This window comes from Sycon ciliatum, chromosome 3, assembly GCF_964019385.1.
Source record: "Sycon ciliatum chromosome 3, ocSycCili1.1, whole genome shotgun sequence".
Taxonomy (NCBI): domain Eukaryota; kingdom Metazoa; phylum Porifera; class Calcarea; order Leucosolenida; family Sycettidae; genus Sycon; species Sycon ciliatum.
The window spans coordinates 17,462,634-17,483,367 of record NC_088645.1 but is presented as its reverse complement, the minus strand read 5'-3'; the positions used below and the strand labels follow the sequence as shown (position 1 = coordinate 17,483,367).

The following is a 20,734-nucleotide window of genomic DNA, read 5'->3' as shown; positions in this document are numbered from 1 at the left end:
GTAACTTGTAAATACCTCTCCGTGTTGGTCTAATTTCTAAAACAATACGGTATGGGTTGTCTCGACCACATTTGTTCGCTCGATTCCGGTACCAGGTGAGATGTTCTGTCATTGGGTCTGATGAATGTTGCGGCTTAGGCTAGTACTAATATCAGCTGACTTGTTCAGAGAAGTATCACCAGAGAGTGCTAAATAATGCCTATAGTCCATTTTAAACAATTTAAAGAGAGGAGTGTAGTCGGAAAACATAGATGTATATAAAGAGAGTGGTCTGTACTAGTGAAAACAGAGATAGGTAGAGGAAATGTGTCTGACACTTCATGACGTTTAATGCTGACTAGAGTAGTCCTGAAGAAGCATTGCAATTTGACAGTCCTGATTATCTACAACAATCCATCACCAGTACAAGTTCCAATTGCTCCATGGACTCTACGTTAACGCATAAGCCTAACCGGTGATAGGTTTTCACGTCTGAAATTATCTCAGAGACAAACCAACTATAGGTATCTCAGCTATTCTATTGGCCAATATACCGACTGATGGTGCTGAATCCCAGCCGAAACATTGTTGCAATCGGATAACAGGCTCGCTATCACCGGTACAATATTCTTCTATTCCTTTTGCTTCCACATCGTAGCCATCATGATACGGTTATCAAATCTACCTTGTAAGTTTATCTAACCTGAATAGTTTCCATGGATTCTCCAGAAGTAGAAAATCGCACGATTTAGTTCTGAATGTGTTTGATAAAAGGGTGAATTTCTGAATGAATATCTTACCTCAGATATGCATGTACAAGTACATATTTTGTGTTGGGCAAGTAAAAATTGAAATTCAATTTTTGAAGATAATGTGTCTCTGCCTGGATGCCGACTACACCATAGCTCCGTGGTTAGAGCATCGCTGGCTATGAACGAGGCTCCCTGGTTCGAGTGCAGGTGGTGACAGTCAATTTTTTATTCCGACTTTTCCCGTCTGTGTCTTTCTCTGAAACAAGTGAATATTCAATTTGTACGTAATATTTTCTATATTTAATATGACAAATATTCAGAGGTTTGAGAGTAGAAAACGGGAAAGATCTGAAGACAAAATTAACTGTCACAACCAGGACTCAAACTAGGGACCCTCCCTTTGGGCCAGCAAAGCTCTAACAGCTCTTACTACGATGAAATCGATGGAAACGAATCCATTCTTTTCGTACTGTGTTGCTCCTCATATACCCAGGTACTCATCTATCATGCACTAACGTCATTTTGATTGTCCTCGCAATCAGCATGTGGTCGGTTACACAGTTGGTATCAAGTACAGTGCAGTCTAAATGTGTGCTGGGAGATGATCACTACCTTACTGTTACAAAAGAGATGTTTGGAGGCCTTGAAGTACTCAAATGGGTAACCTGGAATCCTATTACCAAACCCCATCCTCAGTGGCAAAACCTCTCAGGCAATAACGTGACTGCATTCTTCGAATTTCAAGGTACCTGTCGCATCAATGTCTCAGGAATAGAATACAACTCAAACGATGCCTGCCTGTTCATGGTATCCTCGGAAGATGTCTACGACAATGGTTCGTCCACAACAACTATGCAGCGCCAAGTTACGTCAGAAGGTCATGGCTATATCAAGCTGGCACTGATACCATCAACTAAATTTCGTATCACATTCAACGTCCTTAAAATGACTGGATCGAGTCGATCATGTATGATGCGATTGACTCCAGACAAGAAACCATTCATTGGATTAATCTTTCAAGAAGGTATTTTGTTCTCCGGATACAGGGTTTTAGTTAATGGCGTGAAGTGTGCGATCTGGAGACAGTCGCATTATCTCGTGTAATCAAACAAAGTCATGTGTGAATCCCAAGGAATGATTTTCCCTCTTTAACTGTGTTAGATATCAACGAATGCGATCATGCACATAATCCTTGCGATGATCACTCTAGCAACGGCAATACACCCGCCTGCATCAACACATGGGGGTCCTACGAATGTGACTGTGAAGACGGATATAAACCTATTACCCGGGGAAATGCGCCAGTTTTTACATGCAAAGATATCAATGAATGTTCAAAATCAAAAAATCCTTGCTATGGTCAGTATCACAGTAATCACGAGCCATACTGTGAAACACGATGGGATCCTATCGATGTTTTTGTCACAACGGTTATGAACACAAACAGTATTGGAGTAATATCCTCTGCCGGGATATCGATGAATGTTCTCAGATTCGTCATCTCTGTAACCAGCCTTCCAATCAAGGGTCTGGAAAATGTGTGAACACTCCTGGGTCCTACTATTGTAAATGCTCCAGTGGATATTCGGCTACTCCCACATCTAATGGCACGTTATGCCGAGGTAAGGATTACAACAGAGGAGGAGTTCTCCGAAAGATGGGGGATGCAGCACCATGAGGTGTATGGCGGCCATACAATTGTGGGAGAAGGTTTTCGTTGCCCAATTTTTCAAGTCATACGTGATTTGTTGACAAATCATTAGTTGTGATCCGAAGCATTGTAATTGTACTGCTTTAGATCCTTATAACTAATACAAGTAACTACCAATGGATTCGATTTATGAACAACTGTCCGCCACTGTAATTCATGCCTGGTCAGACATTCAACGACCTAACTCCCACATGTAGTTACAATACATATACTATCTGCTAGACCTTCCAATTTACTTCCTTTTGAAGTACTTGTAAGGTAAGCTTGGAGAAATACAAAAGAGGGGAAGGTGAGCGGGGCGGCTAAATTTCTCAGTTCTCTGTCAGTAAGGTGCCTACTATTCGCTCTTTTGTACCGTTTATTGTCTAGTTTAAGTGATGAACGACTGCTCATAACTCGTATCCATGTGTATCTGACCTTTTTCGCATTAATTCGTGCAGTGGGACTTCTTACGTATGGCAGTGTCGGCTTTTGATCGCGCAGTCAAAGGGAAAACGCATTAGAGCTCGTTTGGAGATACAGATTAGTCCTAACAATGTGAACTTTAAAAGTGCTTGAGCATTCCATATACAACTGTAATCTGATACTGTATCAATATTATTTTAAATTGTTCCTCATCTTAGTATCTGAATCTAAGTATCCGACTAGTACTTGACTCAAAGATATTTTTCTTTCCTGGGTGATGATTCAGCTCAAATTGCCGACGCAGCCATTTTGCTGCACTCTGGGCGAAAGTGTGAGCATTGTTATATACGTTTGTCCCTGCTCATGTACAAATTCAGTTGGACTGACTTCACTGTATCCGAATTAAGCCATCTCTCTTATGTATGGTAACGATAGAGAGCGGGTTTCAAAGGTGTGAATCCAGTGTGTAACATGGCATTGGCTACTTTTGCAGTACAAATATAAAGCACATGGGGAAATGTTACAAGACTTTTGAGAGAAGCATTGAGATTGAACTTGTACAAGGCAGTTACATGAGCATGGGATAATATCGGAGTTTGAGCAACACAAGAATACCTGGATAGCTTCACGTCGGAATGAGGATCTTTGATAATGGCCATTTTCTTCTTCTTCTTTCTTTTTTTTCAAAAGAACACAGCTTGACCTTGTAACCTCTTTTCCTGTTTCCTGTAGTCTTGTCAACTGCGTCACCAACCCCAACACAATTGCACAAGGACTTGAAAACCGTTGCAGCACGAACATCTCTCCGAAATACTACAGCTACTTCAACATCAGCAACATATCTCGGCATTACGCAAGTGCCAAGGTCACCATCAGGAAAAGTACGGAACGACAAGACTTTGCTGGTGACTCTGTCAACTATTAGTGTAATACTTATTGCTTTGCTGGTGGCGCTTACACTCCGAAAGAGAGAGAATATATTGAAAATATTTCGGCGCAATTCAATCGCACTACGGCCCACAGCTGTTCATGGACGTGTTAACATGGTTCACGCAGACCGCACAGAGACGGAAATGTCCCTTCAACAGCCGAATCGAACGCTCCCGACATACACGGGAACAGGAGAGGAATATACTACCGTTTCCGTTGCCATTGGGATTGACCGGATTGAAGATCATACATATTCCCTTTCCACGCCACCCACCGCCGAATCCGCTGCTACTGCAGGGATGCACTCCCAGCCTCCGAACCGAATGGAAAACGTCTACACACTCGGTGAAGGATTGCCAAACGAATACGCTAGTGTTCCTGAACAAAAGCAGCAGAATATGGAGTGTGAATACTCTCTTGCCACAGCCCCGAATGCTGGCTCTACTACTAATGCAGCGAGGTACTCCCAGCTTTGGAATCGAATAGAAAACGACAACATAAACAAAGAATCGCCAAACGAATATACTTGTGTTCCAGACCATATGGATCAGAGTGTGGAATATACATTATGCCCTTGCCACTGCTCCCGGCAATGAATGTATTGATAACACGGGGAGACGTGCAGGCGCTGTGTCAAGCAGCTTGATGGGGAGCACAGATGGTTATGGCTACGCTTTAGCCACGGCTCGCACTTCTTTTCCCAACATCAGGACCACACCATGCAGCTCCAGATACACGTCTGATCCAACGTATGTGTCTACCACCTCGGCTAACAATCAGACAGCAATGGTGACTAGGAAAGATCGCCAAACAAACTACTTCGAAGTAAATGGTTGGAATGGATAGACCTCCTGTCAATGACATTATGGCTGGCATGCCACCTCCACAGCCAAATGATTCCTATCGCGTGACATGTTCAGAGCAAAAGGGTAGCATTACTTCTCAGGCGAAAGAAAAGGTACCAGGGAATCCATCAGATTATCTTTCTCCCTCCGAATGTCTGTTACCCTAGCTATTCAAAGAAGTGATAGCCAACCTTTTGGCACATCTTCCACCCTTTCAATGCTGTTTTCTCACGACCAATTGCTTTCCTCCAAGTATACTATCACTTTCACTCAATATTCCGACACCAAACTCGCATAGGAGGAAACAAACAAGGGAATGGAACAAGGCCGAACGAAAAGGACAGCAATTGAATGGAGTGCGACGGATGCTAAACGTCAGTAGGAGTTGGGAACATACTTCCCTTTGCTGTTTTGTTATCCATGTGTATGTGTGTGTGTGGGAGAGTTTTGTGCCTAGAGCATTCAGCACTGCTTCTACAACTGGTGCAACATTTTTCTTGTTTATAATATTATGCCATTGCGGAGTGCTTTCACATTGCAAAGCTGTATGAGCGGATAGTATTTTCCTGTGTAGATCTGTAAGACGTACAATGCATTTTTGACCATTCCAGACACTTACAACAACAACTACCAAGTACATGTGTAATGTTTTTCGGGACTTTGAAACTCGTGATCTTCACAGCCATATTCCATATGACGTGTTGTCTTTAGCATTGATCTCAGCTACTGCCCACAAACGCTCGAACGGAGCGTAATGAGTCACCATGCAAGTGTTAGCTTCGTAGAAGTACTTTTGTCTATCCTCCGAATCCAACTGCACACCACTCCCAATTCGCATCATCAACTTCTTATTTCATTGGGGACTTGCATTTACAGTCTCAAATCGCTATGGAAGAGCAAGAGAGCAGCTGGGCAATGGTTAATGGGCAGCCAGTACAAACAGGCGGCTGAGATGTTCGATTTGCTGATACTTGTTTGCAAGCTGGATCAAGTCACCTCATCCTCACGCTGAATCCTTAGCTCGTGTTATGGGAATCTAAACATGGCTGCATCACCAAAGGTGTCAAATTTGCAAGACTTCCCCATGGGCAGCAGGAAATTGTACATAGTACGTAGTATCTGAGTTAACTTTTATCTCAAAATACTTTGGTTTGCATCATGACACCAGTGCATGGAACAATATGCATTCTAAGCAAGAGTCTGCCTGTGTACGTACTAAAATGAGCTCTACTGTATTGTTAGAGACGCTAACCAAGCATGGTGCACAGATGGTGAACAACACGATTCAAATCAAGGCCAAGCGGATGCAGTTTCACTGACGCCCAAGGAACTGTATAGCCATCAGTAGCCATTTGAACAGCCATTGTACATGCTGCACCTAAAATAAAATCATAATGATACCGAATACAAGTGAAACACAGAGCCATTGATCCTGTATGTATGGATACGTGTAAAATCCACCGTCACTGAGCTGCGGAAAAGCAATCCGAGAGCAATCAGCTCTGCTTACATTTGTAACCGCTTTGGGTGAACTGAAGCACACTAGCTATCAGACTTGATTTGTGTATGGTCTGTCCGATTCTCATCCTGTGGGACGCGTGCTTTGCTTTGCTCAATCCTAGCGGAAACTATGACATTCTCTTTGCAAAAACTCCTCTAAATGCACTTCAAATCTTAACCAAGATCGTTACGTGCCAAATACACTGTATATACGCTAAACCTGCACACAGCCATCATCCGTGCATACGTTCACCCTCTCTCTCACACGTTTTAACAGTCTCTTCATCTATGTCTCAGGCTTTTTATAGATTAGTCCTACTACCGGTCCGGCCGTGACTCGATGATCCCAATCACTACCAAGTCTAAGACACCATACTGCATACAACTAATTATCCTGAGCAGTCCATTTATGGTAATCAAACAAGCATGCACAATCCGGTGACTGACCTCAACATGTTGCCATCTGTTCAGGACATTTCATTAGACACCATGACTCGCTGGTGTGCCAAACAACTAGAGAGAGGTAGTGCAAGTCTTTGGCACGCCAAAAGACACATTGGGCGAGGTCATCCTTGACAGCGGCTTCTAATGATGTGTCGAACACATCCATCTTATTTCTTTGTGGGATGTGTGCCAGCCAATTTTGTACAAGTTTTGGAAGAGAACAGCTGGTACTACTATGAATAACAGAAATGACGCTACATCTGTCGTGTGTAGAACCACTGGGACCTTGTAGTTACTTGCATATCAGTGCTAGCGTGGCACACTGGATCTGCAGTAGTGTATCATTGGTAACATCCACACAGGTATATCAAGAAACGTTCTCACATCCGTGTTGCCACCGGCTGATAGATTCTATCAGGCATGCTGGTGACCTGCAAAGTGCTAATCGTCTTACGCTGATTGCCCTTCTTAACACCAATGCATAGCCGGTAGCAACACGGATGTGAGAACGATTCTTTTCTAGCATATCGCAGGCAAAGTGCATCTTTATGCCCGACTCATATCATTTCGTGCACAACGTAACGTTGGAAAGATACACAGTGGAGAGGCTTCATACTGATCAGTGCTATTTTGATGAAGGTATTCTTCAGGTTGGCTTCGGTGTCGGCAAGTGGCAGTCTAAGATTGTTTTGATCACATCGTGGAAGGATTGCCTTCCCACCTCGTACCCAATCCTGCCCCATGTTGGCTTGACCTGGATTGGAACGTCGTCTCGGTCCTGATACTTACATAATTGTGTGATAATGGTGCACTTGTCAGGTAATGATGGTAGATAGTGTCACTGCTACATTGACAGCGAATATATCCGCCCCAAACAATTCATTTTGTTTTCCTCCAGCCCACCATTGTTATACTTGACTGGTCTACACAACTCACTTTCTTAAAAGTCATAAAGTGTATGACCACCACTTGTTGATTGCATACGTTATACAACTAGCAATGTACATACATGTACGTATATAGCTAGCGGTAGATTAATACTTTGCTTCGTGTTGTCCTTGCTGTCCTCTGCATTACAGTCTGTGTCCAGACCAAATACAGTTGGATCGTGCTAGTGACAACACTGGTTGTGATCACAACTGAGGTATGGTGTTTGACGCCAAGATGCATTCCAGAAGCACATCACCAATATACTGACGAAGGCAGGAACGGGGGATTCGAAACATTCAAGTGGTATACACCTGGTACACTATCAAATTCCTACCTCGGCCACAATCGTGTTTATAGCACACACTTCGAGTTTAACGGGAGCTGCACTATTAAAGCAATAGCCATATCATTCACGGCACACGGAAATTGTCGCTTCTCAGTTTCGTCTAAGTCGTTTGACCACATTGGTTGGTCAAATGCAAGGCCAGTTTGGTTCAGCCATAGTAGTAAATATGGATCCAGTCACAATCTCAATTTCACCGTGCAATCATCACATGGGTTGCAAATCAAATTCACAGTCGAGAGTCCGCTATCACGTCCTATCAGCCAGTGTGCGTTTCAACTCAATGAAGCACGTGAACCGTACATCGCCTTGCAGGTTCAAGAAGGTATGTAATTTTAACTCCTTCGTTAGTTAGGAAATCTTTCCATTTAGGCGGGCGCAGTATACCACAGTTAGTCGCTTTTCTAGAATGTGTTTTATTGAACACCTTGAAAGATGTTCAGTACAGTGTACAGCAATTTTACTGAGTCATTTTGGTACATTATTTATATGTACAGTCATGTATATTCCTGCTGCTAAATGTATTTAAATGTACGTGGACCAGTGCCCTCTGTATCATTTGCATGAAGTAGAACGGTCATTTCGAACTACTTGAATATCCGAAGGCGAAAAATAGAGAAAGTATAAACTCATCATTGGAGATATGCTTGCAAACCTTTATTTCTAAAATGACCTCTACAATACTGCTAGTAACTTTGAAAATCTTGCTCTTGGTTGTCCCATCTAAGCACCCGTTTTTCTGGTTTTTTAGAACGCATATCTGTGGTGTAGCATTGCTCGAAATCCTTTTTCTTTCCATTCTTGGGGGTTCGTATAAAATGAGGTCTCAATCTCATAGATTCGTATGTCAGATTGCAGATATTAGTGGATTAGCACTGTCCTGCTCGGAATCTTTCGATTTCCTTTATTGAGGTTTAGCATAATATAACAGTAGTCTCGCTCTCGTTGGAAACAGTGGTGCACAAGTTGTGCCTTACAGTCTACCACCTATAGCAGATGTTGCCCAACGTGTAATGTCTTACTACTCCATGTCAGTTTGTTGCTAGATTGTCTACGCATAACAGTTCAATATCTGATGTAGTCGGTGGACTCTTATGCATAACTTGTGGCCTGATGTTTCCCATGTTTTCAATTAATAATATTTCCTTGGCTCTCCATTCGAGTTCATTCTCAAAGATTCGTAAACCAGAATTGAAGATGTAAGCTAGATATCCACTCGCATAATAAGATAAAATACCAATGGGATCCGCAGTGTGATAATCACCTGTGGTCCTGAAACCAGTGATTATACATGTACTGGTACTTGAAGTACATATGGTTGATAAATATTGTGGTAAAGTAGAAGTAGAATGAAGTTGAAGACACCACTGCAGCTGTACTTATGGTTGATAAATATTGTGGTAAAGACACACCTGCCCACACACGCTCTCTAAGCTGCAAAGTTCTGGCACAGTAGAGCTCTGTGCCAGAACTTTGCAGCTTAGAGAGCGTGTGTGGGCAGGCGTGTGTTAACCGCCATATTGCCAGGTGTGTCTTTACCACCATATTTATCAACCATAAGTACAGCTGCAGTGTTGTCTTCAACTTCATTCAACTTGAAGTACATGTAACTTAAAATGAATCGGAAGCGTTGCGTTCCATGTCTCGTGCATGATCAACTATTGTGAACAATTTAATTAATGACTGCCCAGCATTTTTCAATATTCCCTTCAGATCACGATGAATGTTCAGCATCGAATCATCTCTGCTATGGATATTACAACACTTCATATTGTACAAACACGTGGGGATCCTTCAGCTGTACGAGGACTTGCCAGCATGGATATCGACATGGATATAGCTATATTTGCAACGACATCAATGAATGCGCTTGGTCTTCTACGCCTTGCTATGGATATATCCGCAGGGATAATGAGCCTAACTGTGCGAACACTCCTGGAGCCTATCAGTGTATTTGCCGGCAAGGTTATGAGATTGTCAAGAAGGGACACCGATTTCAATGCCAGGATATTGATGAATGCTCTCTTACACCTCACCACTGTGCTGCGTACTCTGCGCAAGTTACAGGGAAATGCGTGAACACTCCAGGGTCCTACTGTAACAGTCCAACTAACTTCAGTAGTCATTCTTGGAATAAGCAATGATCCTTGCCATAATGCATTCTTATATACATGAACAAGCAATGATGGACATAACACCTAACAGCAGCAGCGTGATAATAGCAGGTGATAAGTGTATCCTATTCCTAGTGTTAGTAGTAACAGTGAATCTGTTACACCATTCCCCCCTCTCAACTGTCAGAACAGTACCAATTCGAAGGAACAGTTATGGTAACTAATGATCATGCATGGATATGTGGAATGCATGGTAGCCGAAAACAACACTGATGAACTCAAGATCCAGTGCATGTCCTCTGCAAATAACGCCTGGCTGGCAGGGAAGCACTATCCTTATCATGCAGAATGCTACATTTCTATTGCAACACGTAGGAACTAGCAATACAACTGTGGCTGCCAATTAAATAGCAATTTATGAAAAACGGTCCAGGTAGGTTTTCAGCGGAATAATAGCGTTTCCTGCTTCATCCATCAAGTATTCCTCCGGCTCCCAGGTGGCATCTCGGTAGCCCTTCCATTTCACTAGGTACTGCGTGCGCCGTCCTCTCTTCTTGTGCGACAACACCTTTTCGACAATGTACCGCGTATGGCCATCCGCATCGGTTAGGGGTGGAGGTGCCGGCTGAGTACGGCCCGGTATCTCATTGCCATGGTACAGCTTGAGGGCAGCAATATTGAACACTGGATGGGCCCGAATGATTCTTGGAAGAGCTAATCTGTACGCATTCGGGGCCACTTTCTTCTGCACCTTGAACGGCCCATACCACTTGAGCCTTAATTTGTGTGAAGGCCTGTCTCGTTCCTCGGGCGTCAGCAGGAAGTCCCTGAAGACCAACACCTCATCCCCCTCCTTCAGGGCGTCCTCCACCCGTCCTCGATCCGCATACAATGATTGCCGGGCCTGCGCCGCCACGATGGCATCCTGTGCCTCACGTAGTGCCTCTACGCGGCCATCCAGCCATGACAGCGGACCATTCGTGTCCATGCCAGCTCCAGCTTTCTGCTTCGTCAATAAGCTCGAGGGAGTAACTGGATGGCATCCATGGTTGAGGAAAAATGGCGTGTTACCTGTTGACGCTTGATCGGCATTGTTGATCGCAAACTCACATAGCGATAGGAGTTCATCCCAATTGTTTTGTCTATGGTTGACGAAAGCTCTTAGCGTATCCTCAATGACACGGTTCACACGCTCAGTCATGCCATCGGTCTGCGGGTGGTTGGCCGTGCTCATTTTTAGCTCCACGCCAAGAATACTGAAAACCTCCTTGAAGAACGCCGACGTGAATCGCGGATCTCGATCACAAACTATCGTTTTGCTCAAGCCATGGGCAGCAAACACATGATCCACGTACAATCGGGCTGCCTCCTTAGAGTCAACATGAACAGTCGTCGGGATCAGGTGCACATACTTCGTCAGACGGTCCACAAAGGTTAGAATGGCGCTATGTCCTCGGCAGGTCAGCGGCAGTGCCATGATGAAATCCATGCTGATGTCTGTCCAGGGCTGTTCGGGGACTGGAAGGGACTGCAACAGTCCTGCCTTGGTCTGGCTACCCTTTACGCGTTGGCACCGGTCGCAAGATTTAACGAAGTCCTTCACAGTACTTCTCATGCCTGGCCAATAGAAGTATCTGCTCAGCTTCAGGTAGGTCCTGTCTCTCCCCGGATGGCCGGCCGTCAGGCAATCATGATTCTGTTTGAGCAGTTGCAGCCGTACCGGACCGCGAGGAATGCAGAGGCGAGCATCGCCCGATGTTACTAGGTACAGCCTCCGGTCCACACTGTTCCAGACGTATCGCTCATGCATGGCGTCTTCGCTGCAAGCCATCAAGCGCTTGATTACTGGCGAAAGCTCTGGGTCACTATCATACCCTGCTGAGATCTGATTCGCAATTCCTTGATTCACATCCAGAGAGAACTCGATTCCATTCAGTTCCAAGTCTGGTCGACGTGACAACGGGTCTGCTATGTTACACTTCCCTGGCTTGTGATGTACCGTGTAGTCATAGTCGGCCAGGAATTCAATCCATCGAGCCTCTCTCTTGGTTAAGTTTGGTTTGGTCCTGAGGTAGACAACTCCCATGTTGTCGGTGTAGAGTTGAAAGTGGCGAAATAGGTAGACTCGCCAGCACTGCAGGGCGTACACTACAGCCAAAGTTTCTCGCTCGGCGGCCGTGTAATTCCGTTCGGCAGAAGACAGCTTTCGGCTCACGTAAGCCACAGGATGCCAGGACTGGTCCTCTGCTTGCTGCGTTAAGACTCCTGCCACAGCAAAGTCACTTGCGTCAGTCTCAACGCGGAAATCCTGACTGACGTTTGCTAGTCGCAACACTGGTGCATCCAGCAGAGCAGACTTCAATCGCTCAAATGCCTCCTGTCGAGTCTGATTCCACTCGAAGCGCACATGTTTCCCTGTCAGTGCCTCCAGGGGTTTGGAGATGGCCGAGAAATGGTTAATGAACCTTCGAAAGTAATTAGCAAATCCCAGAAACTGTCTTACGTGCGTGACCGTCGTCGGGACAGGCCAGTTATGCACGGCCTTGATCTTCTCTGGATCTGGAGAAATGCATTGGCCGTCTATCCGGTGCCCAAGAAACAGAACGTCTGTCCGGCCGAATTCACATTTAGACGGTTTGCAATATAGCTCATTCCTCCTGAGGGCGTTTAAGATGGTTCTGACATGATCGAGGTGCTCCTCCCATGATTTGCTGAATATGAGGATATCGTCTAGAAACACCACAACGAATTTACGCAGGTATGGCTGGAGGACACTGTTCATCAAGGTTTGGAATGTTGCCGGGGCATTTGTTAGGCCGAAACCCATCACTGTGAACTGAAAGTGACCGAATGGGGTATTTATTGCTGTCTTCGGAATATCTGTTTCTTCTATTCGAATCTGATTGTAACCGGACCTCAGATCCAGCTTGGTGAAATACGCACTGCCTTGGACGGTATCAAAGAGGTCGTCAATATTCGGTAGGCATGCCTTGTTCTTAATGGTTATGCGGTTTAGCTCACGCCAGTCGCATACCATTCGAAGTGTTCCATCCGCTTTCTTAACGAAGAACACAGGGGCTCCGTATGGGGATTTGCTGGGCTGGATGAATCCTCTACGGAGCAGCTCGGTGAGCTGAGCTTGAAGCTCATCCATCTCTGGTTTTGGTAAACGATATGCTGCACGAGATGGCGGTTTAGCTCCTTCTTCCGTTTTTATCTCGTGATCTGCGCCTCTTCTGGGTGGCAGCTTGTTTGGAAGCTCATCGGGAAAGACGTCCCCGAACTCGTTCAGCAGGTCCTTGACATCCATCTGATCCTCCCTACCCGGACTATCCACCGTCTGTGGCTCATCCGGATCTGCTGTCACATACGCTAGGATTCCTTCTGCGCCACCTCTCATTGCATGCCTAGCCTGCTTCCCTGAGATGAGGAACGTCTCGATCGGTGGGTTGGATTTGTCCGTGCCATCACTTTCACTCGGTTGACAGATGATGGATCCACCCTCCAGCTTGATTTCATTGGTACGAAAATTGATCTGTGGGTTCGTCCGGGTCAGCCATGGTTTGCCGAGGATCACGTCATACCGCGTCATAGGGAATACTAGGAACTGTTGGTGCTCGCTAAAGTCGCCGACTACGGTCTTTAAGCTGTCCGTTTTCGTAATAGGCTGTGAGCGGACCGATCCATCAGCAAGTGTGACGTTCAGGACGTCGCTACCGGTTGTTGTGGAGATGTTGTGCTTCTTGACAAAGTCAGTTGAAATGAAGTCGTGGGTTGACCCAGAATCCAGTAGCATGGTAACGCGACGTCCATTTATCTTGCCCTGGACGCGCATTAGGTCGTGTTCATTGTCGGCGGAAATGCTCCCTGTGCTGGCGGTTACTTCATTAGGCCGGCCAACAGTATCAGGTGACGAATGCTTGACAGGCGAGGCTTGAATTTCGGTCTCCTCGAGGCGTGGTTCCTCATTTGCTAAGGGGCTGAATTTGTTCTGAACTTTGATTCGTGGCCTATTCCTGGGTGCTCTCGTGTTCGCCAGTAGTCGCACTCCCTTCCTTACTGGCGTCCATCGTTTAAAGAAGGCTTGCTTGTGGCGTTCCTCCCTCCTTCTGGACAGAATCTGGCAATATGGCCGGGTTTCCTGCAGGTGAAACACAGCCTTGAACGACCCTCTGGCTCCCTGGTTTCTCTCCCACCGGATGGTGTTGGTTGGCTTGACCAGGGTCCAGGCTGGCGCCTCTGATGCCCTGGTGCGCGCACTGCCTTGGCGTAGCTTGCTTGGGCTAGCCGCATCGACTGGTCTGCTGAGACCGCAGCTCGTATGGCTTGGGCCAAATGTTGCGGATGCTCCCTAAGTACCTCACCGCTTAGGCCCTGAGCCAGCCCACGCGTGAACAAGATAGCTCTGGAGTGGTCATCAAGCTCGGGAACTTGTAAGCTAAGCCGCGAAAATTTGTTGATGTATTCGTCAAGAGTCTCATCTTGGTGAAGAGCGAATAAGTCGATGCGCGCCTGTTCCCTGTCATAAACCTGGCCGTACACTTCTCCCAGCTTGCTTTTCAGGTCTGGCCAGTCGGAAAACAGGGTGTTTGCCTCCTGAGAGGCGATAAACCAAAGACGAGCGTTGCCCTCCAGAAAACTCGCCGCGTAGCTCAAGCGCTCCTCCGCGTTGTCCAGCTGCAGGGACTTCATGGCGAGTTCGATGGCGAAGGCCCACTCCTTGAACTCTCTTGTATCTCCACGAAACACAGGCGGAGACTTAACATGGCGCATGCGTGGCCTCTCTCCGCTGGGAGCTTGAGCACGTCTTGGCGTTTGATCTGATCCATCGCACTGACCGAGTGCGATAAGGTGATTCAGACGCTTCTGAATCTCGAATATACCGTAGGCGACTAATGCGGCCACTGCGCATAGCCCGAACACGACGAAAAGAACAACCATCCTCTTGCTACCAGTGTAACAGTCCAACTAACTTCAGTAGTCATTCTTGGAATAAGCAATGATCCTTGCCATAATGCATTCTTATATACATGAACAAGCAATGATGGACATAACACCTAACAGCAGCAGCGTGATAATAGCAGGTGATAAGTGTATCCTATTCCTAGTGTTAGTAGTAACAGTGAATCTGTTACACCTACTCGTGTATTTGTTTCGAGGGATTCACTATCCGAGATACTCCTAATGGTACTCAATGTTTACAAGTAGGTAAGTAATTTGCAATGATCAAATGTACTTTAATGTAGGTCTGTTGTGTGTCTGAAGGAGTTGTGAGATATTTTATGTCAATTGCGTCTTGTTGGATATCTGGTGAAAAGATTTCCCTCTTATGTTATTCACAATCGCGCTTGAGGCATTATCCTGTATAATATTATAGTTATGAAGTATGGAGGAAGTGTAATCTTGTGAAATTGAGCACTGATTGGCTGCGGCTAACAGAGAGTTTTGATGATCGCACTTGTACGATCAATATTGGCGAACAGCTACTTGTCCTTTTTGATATGATTATCTGGGTATGCGGGTGTGTGCCAATGTGTTTTTGTTGTCTGTATAATTGCTCACTCTGATCTCCATCGCTGCTATTCATACACATCACTGGTCCACATCGCTATATTCCGATATAGATGAGTGCAAATCCGGCACTCACAGCTGTAACAACAAGACCAATGGTGACAACAGGTATTGTCAGAATTTGAACGGATCTTACGACTGCCCATGTCTGCCTGGTTACAATGGTGCCGATTGTGATGGTGAGTGATATGCTCAGATTCCTGTCTCCTTATTGTGGTTCATATCTTAACAACGATGAAAAAAGATTACATGCATGGCATGAGCAACAATGTATACGTATTTGAACGTCGCGTTCATTTGACTGCCACGAGACTTTTATCATGATTACAAGGGGAAACGTACCACAACATACATTACCTTATTTGCTGGAGTATAATGGCAACGTTTGGTGCACTCAAACTAGTGAAGATTTGATACATATTATGCGCGTTTTCAGGCCCCAAATTGCAGGTGTTCACTAACGTGATGCTCGGAGTATGATAATGTAATTATACCAAAAATTCAGATATTTAGCCAGTAGTCCTAAGATACTAAGACATTCAGCGACCTGGCATTGGAACTTTCCGGACCTGAGATTTCCAAGTTGGAATGCAGTTGGTTTGCGCTTGGTAGATGTGTTGAAGCTAGGTGTCAAGACGTTGAATGTCTCATGCCCTGTCAGTTTTATGCCTTGTGGTCGTACTACCTGACTGTATATTATCTTGTTACCTTGGTGGACTGTTAGTCGGAACAATTAACTGGGAGGTACAGTATGGGGTAAGATGAAATGTCGGGATACTGCACGAGTCTAATTGGCTTGGTGCGAGGAGTGCATTGCATTAGAAACAAAGGCCGCGCGCAGTATCGCAACCTCTTCGGACTAAGGCCATTCAATTCAGCGTCCAGAAGACGCCGTTCAGAAGGCTCCAACTTCGTCCGTAGTTCCATAAGAAGGAAGTGACGCTTTCAGAGAAATGTACACACAAAAACATAATCTAGTCTCCCTCATTGCCGCAGTAATTACGCCAGTTTCATTATAACTACGACCAATAGGAGCATAGGAGAAAGGAGGCGTCTCAGCTGGTTCGGACCCAGACCAATGGAATCATACAGTTCCTGGAAGACTAAAAGTAGGGACATTTTGATTTTGGGCGATACAGTGGACTTACCTTTTTTGGCTTTCCATCTGTACGTGATACATTCCTTCTCTGCATCCCACTCTGTTTTCTAGCAATGACTCCATCCACAAGTTCTCATCAGCTCGATACGGCAACACGTCCACTATCAAGGGATTCTGATCCCATATCGATCGCAGTGCAATCAACTATGATAAAGTCAACAGCTCAGCCAGAAGCGTCCTATACTCTCTACATCATCATAGGATCTATTGTATCAGTCTTACTTTTTGTTGCTGCTTTGTTTATTATCATTGTTGTTCGTCGTAGCAAGAAAAACTCCGCACCTCCCGAAAACTCAACGAGGACAGTTTGTGTACGGCGAGACCCATCCTACACGACCCACCTCACTGAAAATGAACTCTACGTCCTGCAGTCTATTCCCGAGAATGGCAACATTTCACCGCCACTCACGGGGAGCTCCAACGACGCACCACTACACGTGACACCAATCCTTATGACAACCAAGATTGTTGGTACAACAACGTTGGGTTTCTTCCCTACTGAGTCATGTGACGCCTGCGGATCTATAAGTCGCACATCGGAACCCCACGTATCAAAAATATCATTATTCTAATAACCATGCGCACAAATATATTCCAGTTTTTTTTTCGAATGCACCTGATGCTCGTGATGTACCCATCTACGAATACACCACACTATCCTTTCACTCAACGACTCTTCAGACCAAGTATCTCCCTTATGACGAGATCCATGGTCAGGACACGCAATATTCTGTGGTGGTACCTACACCGGCACCACACCAGACCTAAGTTTACACCTCCTGTGCTTCTAAAAATCCATCGCGTGACGCTAACACGATACGAACCGTAGCTATAGGTCTGAATCCATGTTGATTAATTGGTGAAATCCATATGTGTACCTTTTTATTTTTTTTCCTTTTCTTCTTTTACGTTTTTTACAGTTTTAGTTATCTTCTTGGCGGATAAGCTGCGAATAAGACCATTCTCATTCAGTTGGAAGATGTTGTATTTTAACTCATTCCTTCATTGCTTCTGCACGTCGTGTAGAACTAAGTAATTTGTGTCAAAAAGGTGATGACTTCAATCTCTTTATTACATCTCGTGCATAATAACGTTACGATGAATGAAGTCATCGACCAATTCCACTTGCCTTGTGAGTCAGCTTTATAGTTATTTTCTCCCCTGTGTGACTTCATGTGCTTTTGCACACCTTGCGATATTGCACATCCTTCTTTGCAACTCGCTGTACTCAGAGGGTGTTTAATCCTGTACGCCAATTTCATCATTTTTCATTGGTATTCAAACATTGTATGCTGCATTCACAATGCTACTGCGCTAATTTCTGTTCGATATTTCCACGTACATTGTAGTTTCACGGCATAGGTCCTATCACTTGTCTCTCTGCTAGCCGATGCATTAACATAATATTACTGTCATCCTCGTAGAGTTTGAACATGGAACTGAGGATATTTAGAGCCATTGAAGCAGTGTGGCTGTATATTGCGCTAAATGCTTTCAAACGCTAACAGTCCTTTGAAAACCATGAGTAGAAGGCGCATCGGGTGGGAATGTGATATGTTCAGAAGTTTGCTATTGACGTGTGGACTGAATCAAGTGCGGTTTTTATGCAAGCTGTGCGGCTTTGGTAGTTGTTTGACTAATACTCTGTGATTATAGAGTTGGATAGGTTACATGGTGTTGCCTTTGCAGGTACTTGTTCTAGTATCAGCAATGGAATTTCAGTTATCAATGACTTTTAACTGACCATAACGCATGTACATGTATCTCTAGATGTAGATGCTACAAGTAACAGCAGTAATCAACTTCAAGTGAGCAGATAGGGAACCGGATTGGTTAACTTTACACCGGATAGGATATGCTTCCAGCATCTGCCGCACGTATGGCTGTATCACTAGCCAACCTGGAAGCTACTAACTAATCAAAGAGTTGAATCTGCCTGATAGTCAATTATTCATAAGTCGAGGATGTGCCTAGAACGTTACATTTTTTTGTTGCAGGCGAGTATCGCTGTTCGCTTTGCTATCAATGTGGATTCGCTACCGGAGATGTGTGCATTGCAAAACTCAATAGATCTACCATCCGTTGCCAAACATCCACATGCTGTATATCGCCCGGAAGCTATAGCACTTGAACATGCTGACGTTAGTTCATGAAGTAACTTGTAAATGCCTTTCCGTGTTGGTCTATTTTCTAAAACAATATGGTATGGGTTGTCTCGACCACATTTTGTTTGCTCTATTCCGGTAACACACGAGATTTTCTGTCATTGGGTCTGATGAATGTTGCGGCTTAGACTAGTAATGATATCAGCTGACTTGTTCCGAGACGTAGCACCAGAGAGATCTAAATAATGCCAATAGTTCATTTTAAAACAATTTAAAGAGAGGGGTGGGTGTACTCGGGGAACAAAAATGTCTATAAAGAGAGTGGTCTGTACAAGGGAGAACAGAAATAGGTAGACGAAATGTGTCTGACACTTCATGACGTTTTTAAAATGCTGACTAGAGTAGTCCTGAAGAAGCATTGCAATTTGACAGTCCTGATTTTCTACAACAATCCATCACCAGTACAAGTTGGAATTGGTCGATGGACTCTTGAACTTGTAACTTATTTTTCCGGTTTCCTGTAGTCTTGTCAACTGCGTCACCAACCCCAACACAATAGACCAATCCCGAAAAGGTTGTCTGGGTTCGAAAGGGGGCATGTCAACTGAGAGTACACTGTACAACACATACATGGCACTACTTGATCAGCATGCGGCACAGGACGTGTTTGATAGTTCGCGTGTGAATGCGAGGGTAAGTACACGATTTTCTCGTTAGTTGCATGCAAGGCCAAGAGAGACGATGCGACAGAAAGCGAAGCCCTTTGTAGTTTTCTCTCTCGCACTGGTAATGGTCTGCTGTTGGAGTTGAAATGCTAAGACATAATCCTTGTTTCGCTCTTCTGTGTAGTGTGAAGAGTTCAACGAACATGTAGAGCTCACTTTGATGAAGTAGGCAAGGCTGTGAGCGCTGTGGCTCAAAGCGATAGGCCCTAAATCTTACGAGATATTTCGAGTGCTATTGTTTGTTGCGAGCGCTTCGTCTTCGATGAGTCCTGCCTCTTTCCTGGCAGCTGCCCTCCTATAGGACCAACCACGAAGTTACTGTACTCATCTGCAGCCGATCAATGTTATACTGCACAAGAAGATATCGTTTTCGCAAGCCAGTGCCCCGCCAAAGACCATCGCCGTGTCACACCGTCGGAACGAGTTCATGATGAAAAACATCATTCGCGCGAGCGTGATGAAGAACTATTTCGAAAAACAACATAGTCTTTACCCCCGGGACGACAACTATGTGCACGTCCTGCAAGGGAAGAATGTCACCAGCGACATCAACGAAGACGACGGCAGTATTTCGGAAACCTGGAGTCAGCGGAGGTCGTCAAGCTCCTCCGCGACCCAGTACATGTACAGTATAGGTGACATGTCGACACGAGCGTGCGGAAACACAGCATACACTGTAGTAATGTTGCGAGAGTTCGCGGAAGGAGTCCAAGTCGGGAAATCCATCAGCTCCAAAAGCTACCTGTAGGTGGGCGATGAGACTCCAGCTTCAGACTACAACAGTCAGGACTTGTAAATAGTTGAACTTTGTGAAGCAGCAGATCGAGAAGTATTAGTTAGCTGAAATCGTAGCTGTTGCAGTATGTCGGCGCTATGTAGCTTGCATTTTTTACGGAGAGTCGATCGCCACGCGAATGTTTCTCTCCTCACCGAGAGCTATCTGGCCTCCAAACTCCGTCAGGGTCTGCCTAAGGTACCGAAGGTCCTTTGACTAGATGCTGGCAGGACTCCATCAAATCCTTTAGCTTCAGCTCGGCGAGCAAAAGTCTCTCTCTCCTCCGCCATGAGCTGACACACACAAACTGAATACAAAACGATGCACTTCACACGTGCTGGCTTGCACGCGTGCCCCCTTTCACGAACCCAGACAATCTTTTCGGGATTGGTCTATTAGGCCACCCTTTCTTTTTTCGTTGTTTAACGTCCGCGCCCGCGTACCTT

The 20,734-nt window shown here is 45.1% G+C and overlaps 1 protein-coding gene and 1 long non-coding RNA gene across 2 annotated transcripts; both read left to right on the top strand.

The window, feature by feature from the left end:
- The first annotated feature begins 7,033 nt into the window (after positions 1-7,033).
- LOC135811616 (uncharacterized) lies at positions 7,034-10,265 on the top strand. The gene is made up of 3 exons (XM_065324851.1): positions 7,034-7,385; positions 7,646-8,164; positions 9,553-10,265. Exons 1-3 carry the CDS (start codon positions 7,370-7,372, stop codon positions 9,981-9,983), a joined length of 966 nt encoding a protein of 321 aa, XP_065180923.1. The 5' UTR covers positions 7,034-7,369; the 3' UTR covers positions 9,984-10,265.
- A 4,077-nt stretch (positions 10,266-14,342) lies between these two features.
- Positions 14,343-17,672, top strand: LOC135811620 (uncharacterized). Its single transcript, XR_010552669.1, has 3 exons — positions 14,343-15,161; positions 15,578-15,703; positions 16,735-17,672. It is a non-coding gene; the product is annotated as an uncharacterized LOC135811620 (long non-coding RNA).
- The last annotated feature ends 3,062 nt before the right edge of the window (positions 17,673-20,734 follow it).

Coding starts and splice junctions, on each gene's coding strand:
- LOC135811616 (XM_065324851.1), top strand. Junction 8,165..9,552: donor CGCCTTGCAGGTTCAAGAAG/GTATGTAATTTT, acceptor TATTCCCTTCAG/ATCACGATGAATGTTCAGCA.